The sequence below is a fragment of the Procambarus clarkii genome, chromosome 22, assembly GCF_040958095.1.
Source record: "Procambarus clarkii isolate CNS0578487 chromosome 22, FALCON_Pclarkii_2.0, whole genome shotgun sequence".
Classification (NCBI taxonomy): Eukaryota; Metazoa; Arthropoda; class Malacostraca; order Decapoda; family Cambaridae; genus Procambarus; species Procambarus clarkii.
The window spans coordinates 22809881-22822007 of record NC_091171.1 but is presented as its reverse complement, the minus strand read 5'-3'; the positions used below and the strand labels follow the sequence as shown (position 1 = coordinate 22822007).

Below are 12127 nucleotides of genomic sequence, written 5' to 3'. Positions count from 1 at the left end.
AGTTCTTTCTTTTCTCTCTACTGCTTGATTACTCTTATCTAGCCAAACACAATATACTTAACTCTTGTCAATATGGCTTCAGACCCAAAAAAAGCACTAATGATGCACTTATTAGTATGATTAACTTGATTCATGCAGCTCTTGATAAAAATGAGTTCCCTGTTGGGTTATTTGTGGATCTGCGTAAGGCTTTTGACACTGTCAACCACCAAAACCTTCTTCTTAAATTACATCATTATGGGGTCAGAGGACACTCCCTGCAATACCTCAAATCTTACCTTACTGACAGGCTCCAGTATGTTTCTGTGAATAATTCAATTTCTCCCACCCTACCCATCAACATCGGTGTTCCTCAGGGCAGAATACTTGGCCCTCTCCTCTTTCTCATCTACATTAATGACCTTCCAAATGCCTCCCAACACCTCAAACCAATTCTATTTGCTGACGACACAACCTTCATTTACTCCAGTCCTGACCCCCTTGCTCTAAATGCCACAGTAAATACTGAGCTAAATAAAGTACATCTTTGGCTAACGGCCAACAAACTCACCCTTAATATTGACAAAACTTTCTATATTCTGTTTGGCAATAAATCCTCTAATCAAATAAATCTCAGAATAAACAATACCCAAATTTGTAACAAATTAGATGGCAAATTCCTTGGCGTTCTCATTGACCACAAGCTGAATTTCCAGGGACACATTCTAAATATATCAAAAAAAGTTTCAAAAATTGTTGGCATTCTTTCTAAGATCAGATATTATGTACCCCGCCATGCCCTGGTGACGCTCTATTACTCCCTCATCTATCCATATCTCAACTATGGCATTTGTGCTTGGGGTTCTACTACCCAAAATCATTTACGTCCTCTAATTACTCAACACAAAGCTGCTATTAGGACAATATCTAACTCTGGCCCCAGACATTACTCGGTACCCCTACTCAAATCTCTGAATATGTTAGATATTAAGTCACTGCACATTCTCTCATGTGTATTATACATATATAAAATGCTGAACTGTAATGCCAGTCCTGACCTCAAAAGCGTCATTGAAGGTTGTAACAGATCCCATGAGCACCACACCAGAAATAAATTCAGTTTTGATATTCCAAGAGTACGACTTAATCTAACTAGAAATGCTCTATAAATCAAGGGGCCCAGAATGTGGAATGACCTTCCCAACCATGTTAAAGACTGTACCTCTCTCAGCCAGTTTAAGATAAAAAAACGAAGTACTACCTAATAAATTCCCTGTAACCTACCTTACCCCCCTATTGTCAACCCATGTCTGTTTTCTTAAACAACGCTGTTTGTCGACCTAATTGTGTTTGTGCTGCGTTTTCAGCCATGTTTCCCCCTTTTTTATCTTTATTTTTATTTGTTCTCAGCACATTTTATTCCTTATACTCAATTAGTATTAAGTTTTAGTCATTAATGTTTTTCCTGCCCGAAATGCTTTGCGTAATAGTGGCTTTAGGCATTGTATGTACTAGCTCCATCTATAAATCAATCAAATTATGTAAAATCTCTTGTATGTATGTATGTACCTTACCTGAATAAACATTTTATTTTTATTTATTTATTTTATTTTATTAACAGTAGCCCCTTCGGCCCAAGATTGTTTTTGGAAGGCGTTTTTGCTTTCCGTGGCCTCCAGTTGTCAGATGGGTGAGCTTCATGCTCTACTCTGGCACAGAGGGGTTTTGTTCTTTTGGTCCTTTTGGTCGTTCTGTTAGGTTGCAGCCAGCTCATTTTTCTAATGAAGAATGAGTCAGCAGGGTTTTGGAAGGGTTCTTTAGTTGTAGATGCTTGGTTGGTTTGGCCGGGGGTGCTTCATGCGCTTTGCCCAGTGGCAGGTTTACAACGATACCTTGGGCCACCAGTTGTTTCAGTGGACTTGTTGTGGGTTGATCCAGTTTCCCTGGTTTCCTTTTCCAGTGCTCGTATTTCTCAGGTTGTCCGCAGTGTCATTACAGCTAGTCAGCCTGCAGTCTATCCTCATGCTCATGATGTCGAGAAGTACGCCGCTATGACGGCTGTGTTTGGTAATGCATCTTGGCTGATGCATTACCACAGCCCCCTGGCTGTGGTAATGCCCTTGGGCACAGGGGTTTTGGAGGTTGAACAGGATCTTGGCTGCAAGTTATATTCTTAAAGTCCCTCATCCTCTGTGGCCTTGTGCAGCTTTGCGTCGTGTGTTGCAGAGATGGGTCTCTCCTTTGACTTAGTACCTGCAATGCTTTTACCTCTCTGGTAAGTGTACCTTTTTGTCCTTCTCTGTGGGTAGTTAGCTTCAGGGAGCCGATGGGGCTCCCCTCAGAAAACCACCCTTGAATGTAATGAAACGCCAGTTTCTAGGTTAGGCTTGGAGGCTCCCCGACACCCTCTCGCCTCCAGGTCGTCGGTGTGTTTTATCATTATAGAACCGACAGGAGGGGGGCCCGGCTTACCCGAGTTGGTTGTCTAGCAATCTAGTAGGGGGCTAGTTTCACAATTTTTGTTGCTTGTATTCATTGTTGGGGAGTTCTTTTGGCAATTTGGGGGCTGCAGTCTCGTGTTTAACCATGAAGTGGCCTATTTTGATTTGCCTATCTTTCTGGGTGCTTTCCCTAGGTGGTGTCAAAGATAACCTTTAAATGTAAAGTGATCATCGGCCATCGCTCCCTGCACCTCTGAGGAGGACCAGGTTCTGGCTCATGGTCTCCAGTAGGCAAATAGATGGCACTAAGTAGTATGGCACTGATCAGTGTATGATAGCTTTATTGAGCTTCCTGGGCTCACCCAGAAACTGGTGTTTAATTACATTCAACACTGTTTTTTCCTTTTGGGATTTACAGGAAAACACTTTCACAGGCAGTGTATTTAGCAAACAAAGTAGTTTGAATCACATGATGGGTTTTAGTTAGAAGTTAAAGTCATCTGCATATACAGTATTCCCATTGTAGCTATTTCATACATTACAGCTTCCCTGTTAGCAATATCAATACCATTTTTTCATGTTAAGAAATGTTTCATGTGTGCATTCTTTCATAATGCAATTAGAAAGAGTAATACAATTGTGTACATGATTGCCATAAGTAATGTGAAATGAGGGGGTCTACGTAGTGCAATTGGGTTCATTCTCAAACCCAGTCCCACCTGGGATCAAGAATCCCGGGTGGGACTGAAAGTGTTGGGTACATTTCCAATCACCTAATGCTTTTGTTCACCTAGCATTAAATAAGTACCTGGGATGACCAAACCACACATCAGAAGATGAAGAAACAACGACGTTTCATTCGCACACGACTTGATAATGGTCCAGGATGGTCCAGGACAATTTCCTCATCATCTGATGTGTGCTTTGGTCATCATTTTTTCAGCCACGTTATTGTGACTCATTGTCTGCGTAAGTGCCTCAGAGTTCGTCAATTGTTGTGGGGTTGCATCCTGAGAAGGGCCAGTAATTTGCCCTTGGGGGCCCTTGATATCAGCCCAACATAAATATATGTATACTGTACATATACAGGTTGTTTGTCTCGTGCTAAATGAATTATGAGAATTATAAATGAAACTTTTGATAATGGGTGACATACAGGAATTATACATACAGGAATCAAACTTACATACTGACATACATCCCTTGTCAGGAACTAGAGCCTCTTGAGCATATTGAAGTCCAACTTCGGTAGTTGGATTTATATTGAATTTAGTTCAGTATATCTTGCCCAAACCGCTGTGCGTATTGGTGGCTTTAGGCATATTATGTACTAGGTGTCTAGAAATCCAACATTCTGTTTGTAACTCATCTTGTATGTATGTACTTTTACATGAATAAACATTTATTTTATTTATTTATTTATTATTTATTTATTTATTTATTTATATTTATTTACTAGCTAAAAGTGATGCTGTGCACATCATCCACAGCACCATTCCATTGCCATTATATTTTGTTAAGAATGATGCATGGGATCTACTTTTTTTTCCCAACAATTCGTATGTCAAACTAAAAAATGTCTAAATAAATTCGGTATATTTTGCTAATTTTGCCTAACCCGTGGCATTATATTTAAACAACATTCATAATTTGTTTGTATACTTTCTATGAACATGCAGTATATCTATTGGCTACATAAAATGCCTGTGAAAAAAAGTTAATTATTTTATAATTTCCGATTTGTCATTTTGTGTCGGTTGTTTCATGTGATTGTATGCTTATATTATTAATTTTCTTTTCCTCAGCAATAACATTTGCCTGGAATTTTTTGACACTGGGTGCATGCTGTGCATGGTACGGCTTCAGCGTAGGTACCTGTATGTCCGTAGAACCAGTGTTGCTTGTGGAGCACTTAGGACTCAAGCTCTTGCCGCACTCCTTTGGGTTGATGCTCTTCATAAATGGAATTGGTGGTCTTCTACTATTCCCCTTAACTGGTAAGGAATTTTTTATTTTATATAATGTAGCCTGTAGCAGCTACATCAGAATGCTGTGCTGATGAAGCCGTAGCAGCTACATCAGCACAGTGAGCAAGTACTGCTACATCTGCACCTCACTGCAGATGGAGAGTATATTGCTGCATGAGCCCAGATCATTATTATTTTCATCACAGAGTAGCCAGCAGCAACAGCTTTTACCAGCTTTGGTTCTTTGCTTCACCAAACAAACTTAGGTACAACTAGTGATGGGACGATATTTAATTTCATCTTTCTATTCTAAAAAATCATCTTTCTGTATGATAGGGATTTTTTTCTGTTTTGTTATTCATTAATTCAGTGACATTTGTATGGCAAGTTTTGGTAAATATGGCAAGACAAAAATTTTTTAAATTATTTATAGTGTTAGAATCTTTCATCCAAATGAAAAACCCTTTTCTTTTTACACAGGTTGGCTGAGTGATGTGGCAGGCAACTATGTTATTACATACTATTTCATTGGAGGCATTTCATTAGTTCCTGGTCTTCTGTGGACTTCAGTACCCTGTTTTACAAAGCTCATTGATATTCCTTCAAAATCCCCCACTGATAATGTTTAGGGCATTGGTTATAATTTCTAAGAGTGGCAAATTAAACAAGCTTACAGTTTTGAAGGCAGTTACTTCACAAATGTTAACATACGTCCATTGGATATGCAGCACATAAGTTATATATAAAACAAATGTCAAAAAACAAAAACAAAATAAGTGTACAGTTAAGTACTGTACTTACAATGCTCTATCTGGGTATTTAAGCAGATTGATCATTTCGTTTTAACAGAAAAAAACATTAATTTCTTTATGAGCTTTTGGTGAAATACTTCACATTTTGTAAATTCACTGCTTTTAGAGATGTCATTCCTCACAAAAGGCAGAGAATAAGTAGTGCATACAGTAGGGACATGTACTGTATATGAATGTTTATACAGTATATGGTATGTGTGTGGGAAGGGGGGTGGGGTGGGGTTGTAACATTATTGAAGTGTAGTTATAAGATGAAAGTTACTCTTGTGATATCCCATCTTCCCTATAATCTGTCGTATGACGTTTTGAAGCTTCCAACACCTTTGGCATCCATTATCTTCTCATTTAATTTATTTCAAGTGTCAATAATTCTGTTCCCAAAAAGATAATTTATACAAAAAAATTTGGTAATTTTGATTTCTTAGCTAGAATCTATGGCCTCCGGTTCTTGAATTTGCAGGTTTAAAAAGAAAAACCTTCTTTGTAAATTTGTTAATGGCTATCCTGATTTTGTATGTGATCATATAACGTATTCTGAGGGGATCCCCATCGGATTGAACTGATATTAGCTATATTAGTCTGGGGCTTCACTCGTACAGAGATCTATGCCTACCAGGAACCACAAACCAGAACCTGGTTCCCTCAGAGAGGTGAAGGTAGCAATGGCCTGTGAAAATGCAAAACGCCACTCTTTGAGAGTATATTCGTGTCTGTCATCGACTGGAGTTAAGTACCCAGAAAGGTAGGCACCCCAAAACAGATTTCAGCTGGTAGAAAAGTTCAACCAAAGACCAAACAGAGCCCAGGAACTTCCCCCAAGAAAATAAAGGTAACAAACAAATCGTCATCAACCCGATGCTCTACTTATTCGCACCAAACTTGGGGGCGTTGGTTGCTTCGATCTTGGTTCAGTCTGTGCCCATGAGTCCTTTCTCTGTTGGTGTGGTTCGCCCTGTTCCTCTTCCCTTGCTGCTGGCTCCCAAACGTCTGAGGGTTTCAGAGTCAGGGCGGGGTTTAATTGGGAATGAGACTCTGGCTGCTCCTGGGCTGTCCCATTTGATGTGGGGGACAGAAGCCATTGAGCCTGAGCCTCCTGCTGAGGCTTCTGGGTCTTACCAGCAGACCCCCCCCCCCCACCCCTTCTTTGATTATTTTTCCCTGGAAAGGAAAGGATTCCTCCTTTGATTGCCTTTTCAAGGGTGGAGGGCATGGAGGTCGGCTCTGCCCCAGAGCCTGGTTTTGAGGCTTCTGGGACTGGGGTGCTTGGGCCCCTTTTGATCCTGCCTGGGGTGCTTGGGCCCCTTTTGATCCTGCCTGGGGTGCTTGGGCCCCTTTTGATCCTGCCTGGGCCCCTTTTGATCCTGCCTGGGCCTTGGTGCCTTCAGGGTTTGCTGTTGCAGGGTTCAGGGTTTTCATATCCTCCTTTCCTGTACGAGTTTGATATTGGTTCGGCTCCTCCCCAGGATCATTTCCGGATTCCTTTGGGTTCCGCAGCTTTGTCTTTCCGCAGGTTTTCCACCTCTTGGATTTCTCCTGCAGAGGTTTGGGAGGCCCTTGGTGCATACCTCCTGCAAGACCTGAACTTTGCCTTTGTGATGGGCCCCGTTCTCTTTTGAGTTCGGTTCTTCTTCCCCATATTGAGTGTGCTATGAGGTTCTGGCGTCTTCCTGGCTTGCAGACTGTCCTTTCTTTTCGCTTGGGGTATGGCAAAGGTTCACACTTGATTGGCGGGAGCTTACTATGGTATTGCAGGTTTACCTGCGTGGGTGCTTTTGAGCAGCTCAATGCGTGCCTTTACGCCCCTGTGCTTCTTTGTGAGGTTGGCTTGCTCCAGTTGTATGCCAAGGTCCCATCCCTTTTGGCTGCCTTGGCTGCGGAGGATCATCGTGCTCCTTGGGCTCTGCGGGTATCTAGCCTTGGTCCTGCACTCTTTTTCCCTTCTCGAGCTATCCTCGGACTGGCATCTGGAGGATGTGGAGGTGCCGAGTGCTGGGCTGTCGTCTGGGGCGTTGGCATCAACAGTTAGGGCATCGGCAGCATTGCTGAAACTGTATGAGCTTATCCTCCGGGAGGTGGTGTCCGTTTTTAGCTTTGTGTCTCAAGTATTGGCAGGTCATCCTTGCTCTTTCTTGATTCGGCCTAGGCCCTGGCTCTTAGGTTTTTGTCTCCTTTCTGTCCGTTATTGTTTTCAGACTCGATTGTTTCTCAGTTTTTGCAGGCAGCTTCTGCTAGTTGCCTTTCTTGTTGACCAAACCCCCGCACACTAGAAAGTGAAGAGACGACAACGTTTCGGTCCATCCTGGACCATTATCAAGTCGATTGCCTTTCTTTTTCTAATTTGTTGGTGATCCAGGGTGGGCATTCTCTAGTTTCCCGAGAAGGTTATGTCAGAGTTCAGGTCTCTGCAGGTCGAGGTAGGCCCTTGGTGCTAGGTTCTGTGCTGGTGTCTCCTCCGGAACCATCTTCGCCTGGTTGGCGCGGTGTTCCCTCTGCACATAAGTCGGCTTCTCAGAAGGGGCGCCGGCCCTTTCACAAGTCACCCCATTGACAGGGAGCTGGGGAAGAGGATGGCTCTGTTTGCCCACGCTTGGTCCCATGATTTGTGAGCGTTTCAGAGTGTGTCCCTCCAGCCCGTGGTGGTGTTGGTGGCTCCTCCTCCTCTCGGAGAATCGGAGTTGGCAGGGCAGGCTTCTTCCCCCTTCACTTCATCAGGTCATCCTGGAGAGGGTACACTTGGGCATGGTCAAGACGACTTCATCCCTCAAGTGAGTTTTTCGCTTGTTTCCAGTACCAAAACGGGACTGTGTGGATCTTCGGCTGATTCTGGACTTGTCCCGTCTGAACCGCTGGACTCTTTGCCCCTCCTTTCAGATGACTGCTCTCTCCCAGGTCCAGCTTCTCTTGGAGCCGGGTTCGAGGATTGTGTGTGGGAATCTTCGAGATGTGTATTGGCATGTTCCCATTCATCCGGGGATCAGGAACTGGTTAGGCTTTATGGTGGGGCGGCAATCTTACTGCTTTCGTTGCCTTCCCTTCGGACTGAATCTGGTGCCTCGCATTTTCACGCGTCTTACCTGGGTCGTGGTGGCCCATCTGCCTCTTCTAGGTGTTCAGGTCTTGGCCTACCTCGACGACTGATTGGTATGGGCTTCCAGCTAGTCCACTTGTTTGCTCGCCAGGGATTTGGCTCTTTCCCAGCTCGCTGGGTTTGGGTTCTTAGTGAACTGGAGGAAGTCCCATTTGGTTCCATCCTAGTTTCGAGCTTGGCTGGGTCTTGTCTGGGATTCTCGGACAGCGTTTGTGTCACTCTCTCCTGCTTAATTTTTAGGGGCTGCTTGGTCGGTGTCCGAACCCGGGGCGTTTTCTGCCGCTCCGCCTCTTTTAGAATACAGGCATACCTCAGTTTAAGAGTTTAATTGGTTCCTGGAGACGCCTCGTATTCCAAAAACTCGCATTCCGAAGCTAATTTCCCCATAAGAAATAACGGGAAATGAATTAATCCGTTCCTGACTACCCCAAAAACCCCACATCAAACTAAATTTTTATACCTAATTCATCTAAATAAACCTACAAAACTATGTTCAAGTTATTACTTACCTTGCTGTTGAATGCTGTAGGCGTATGGAAGATGGTGAGGAGGTGGGAGGAAGAGACGAGTTACTGTTTGGAAGGGGAGTCCCCTTCCATTATCACATCAGGCAGTGAGGACTTCACTGGTATGCACACTCTGGCACATTTTGCCTGCATACCACTAGGACTTGCTTGTTTTACTAAGAATTTGTCTAATGACACTTGTTTTTCCCTACATTTTAACACTTGTCTGTAGTAAGACATCACATTATCATTTAAAAGGTCAATGCAACGGCCTGCTACAGCTTTATCTGGGTGAGTTTTTTCAACAAAACTTTGCAGTTCTTCCCATACTCCACACATTTTCTTAATCAAGAAGGGACATCCTCTACTGCCTCTACTCACAGCTATTTTCTTAGGTTGAACCTTACCAATGGCTTTCTCGAGACCCATGGCAAGATATATAATGACAACTTTTATGCTCAAATGGCCAAAAAAACGATAAAAAACTGTAAATCCTTGTGAAGAATTCAGGTGGGATAGTCACTGGACACGAGACACTGGTAAACTGAGGCGCGATCGCCATGCCACCACGCGCCAGTCGGCTTGTACACGTATCAACAAACTCGCGTCCCGAGGTAACCCTCGCCTTCCAAGACATATTTTTGGAGTAAATCCTGCTCGTCTTCCGAAAAACTCGCATACAGGGACACTCGCATTCCGAGGTACCACTGTATAAGGCCGGTGAGTTACCTTGCTGGTTCGATCTACTCTTACGCTCTTTGCATCTGGTATTTGTCACATATGTATCCCCATCTGTATGGTGATCAGGTGGCCTCTCGCATGGTGTCTCACCTGCGGTCTTCTTCCCAGCAACAGTATGAAGTAACCCAGTAACAGTATATCTCTTGGCTTTTTTTTTTTTTTTTTTTTGCCACATCCTTTCTCTTTGTAGGATGACTTCTGTTTCTGTTCGTGTTTTGTCTTTTTCTTGACTCTTTCAGGACCTACATCTTATGCTCCGTTCTGTAAGCTATCTCGTGAATTTTTCCACCTCTGGCCTGTTCATGTGCCTCCTGAGCTGTCCTGGTGTTTGGAGTGGGTGCTCTCTTTTCTCTCTCTCCTCCTCGGTTTGTTGTAGCCCCTTTGGTCCAAGATTGTTTTCTAATGGTTTTGTTTTTGTTGGCTTTGGCCTCTGGGGGGTCTGGTCGATGAGCTTCATGTCCTCCGGCTCGGGGGTTTCTCTTGTTTTGGTCCTGGTGGACATTTTGGTCGTTTGCAGCTGTCTCATTCTTTTCTGGGGAATAATGAGATGGCTGGCTTCCGGAGGGGGTCTGTGTGTCATTGATGCTTGGTTTGGCAGGCCGGGGGTGCATCATGTCTTCTCTTCGGTTATCATGTCTTCTGTCGGGTTGTGGCTTTACGTCGTTACCTGCGTGCCTCAGGTTCTGTGTCTGGGGACGCGCTTTGGGTTGATGTGATATCCCTCATTCCCTGTACCAGGGCTCGGATCTCTCAGGTCATCCGCAGGATTATCAAGTCTAGCCAGCCTTCGGTCTACTCTCGTGCCCATGATATTCGGAAGTTTGTGGCTCTTACTGCTGTGTTTGGAAACATGTCTTGGGCTGACATTTGGGCATGGGGGTTTTGGAGGTCGAACAGGGTCCTGGCTGCCAATTATCTCGTGAACGTCCCGGGCCCTCAGCGGTTGTGTGTGGCCTTGGGCCGTCGATTGCAGCCAGTTGTCCCATCTTCGTCTTAAGGTTATCTTAAGATGATTTTGGGGTTTAGCATCCCCCGCAGCCCGGTCCTCGACCAGGCCTCTTTTTGTTACAAACGCCCAGGAAGCAGCCTGTAGCAGTTTTCTAGCTCTCGGGTACCTATTTACTGCTAGGTGAACAGGAGCATCAGGGTGAAAGAAACTCTGCCCATTTGTTTCTGCCTCTACCAGGGATAAAACCCAGAACTTCAGGACTATGAATCCCAAGCCCTGTCTATTCAGCTATCTGGCTCCTACTTATACCTACCCCCTGACAGTGGCCTGACAGCGGCGTGACAGCTGAGTGGACAGTGCTTCGGATTCGTAGTCCTGAGGTTCTAGGTTTGATACCCGGTTTGATTAAACAGCTGCTACTGGCTGTTTCTGGGGGTGTGTAACAAAAAGGTCTGGTTGAAGACCGGACCGTGGGGACGCTAAGCCCCGAAATCATCTCAAGATAACCTCAAGATAACCCCTACTTATGAGGCATGCAGTGCTGCTGCCTCCTGGGAAAGTCCCTCTTTTACTTATCTTTGGGTAGCTAGCTCCAGGGAGCCAATGGAGCTCCCCTCAGAAAACCATCATTGAATTGAATGAAACTTAATTTTCTGGATGAGCCCTGGAGGCTCCCTGGCACCCTTCCTCACTCCCTCCGGTCGATGGTTTTTGTTTCCGTTTGATCAGTCTCTAAACTGGGGGTCTAGCGGCTGACTTGATATGGGGTCTTCCCCTTCCCCTGGAAGGCAGGGCACAAACGAGCGTCGGAATGATGACGATTTGCTTGTTACCTTGTTTTTCTTTGGGGGGGGGGGGTTGTTCTTGGGCTCTGTTTGGTTTTGGGTTTCACTTTCCTACCAGTTGGGGTCTGCTTTGGGGTGCCTAAATTTCTGGGTGCCTAACCCTGGTCGATGGCAGACATAAATATACTCTCAAAAAGTAGAATTTTTATAGGCCATTGCTTCCTTTGCCTCTCTATGGGAACCAGGTTCTGGCTCGTGGTTCCCGGTAGGCATGGAACTCCATATGACTGAAGCCCCAGACTAATATAGCTAATATCAGTCTGATAGTTCCAGGGAGCCTTTGGGGTTTACCCAGAAAATGGCGTTTCATTACATGTAACGCTAGTTTTTTCATTTGTGTTCTTCTACCTGTTAACTTTGGCATCTGTAATACCTCCAGCCTCTACTCATAGCTCTTGTGGTTTAGATCCAAAAGCCTTTTAGTAGCATGTCTTTTCATCTTTTCTAGTTCATTGATATGCATCTTGAAATATGGACAGCACACAACTGCTGCATATTCTAACCTCAGTCTTGTGTGTGAAATATTTCTTTATCAGAGAATGAGGAGCCGGCGATGTTTCTGGTCATCTCACAATCAAGCCGATTGTGATTATTATCAAGTCGATTATCACAATCAACTTGATAATGGTCCAGGATGGACCAAAACGTTATTGTCTCATCTTCTGGTGTGTGGTTTAGTTCTCATATCTTCAAGCCACATTATTGTGACTCACCATCTGCATTTTTTTTTTTTAGCATTTCTCTATCATTCAATTTAAAAGCAGTTCTTATTTTCAAAATAGTGCAAGTTTCTCAAACT

General features: G+C 44.1%; 1 protein-coding gene across 9 annotated transcripts in view; it reads left to right on the top strand.

The window, feature by feature from the left end:
* Nucleotides 1-6101, top strand: part of LOC123757937 (monocarboxylate transporter 9) — a 589339-nt gene extending 583238 nt beyond the window's left edge. For all 9 annotated transcript variants that reach the window (XM_045741953.2, XM_045741907.2, XM_045741970.2 and 6 more), the window contains 2 exons: nt 4226-4417; nt 4868-6101. In XM_045741953.2, the coding sequence (XP_045597909.2) occupies nt 4226-4417; nt 4868-5016 (341 nt within the window). In that variant the 3' untranslated portion in view covers nt 5017-6101. The remainder of the gene's footprint in view (nt 1-4225; nt 4418-4867) is intronic.
* The last annotated feature ends 6026 nt before the right edge of the window (nt 6102-12127 follow it).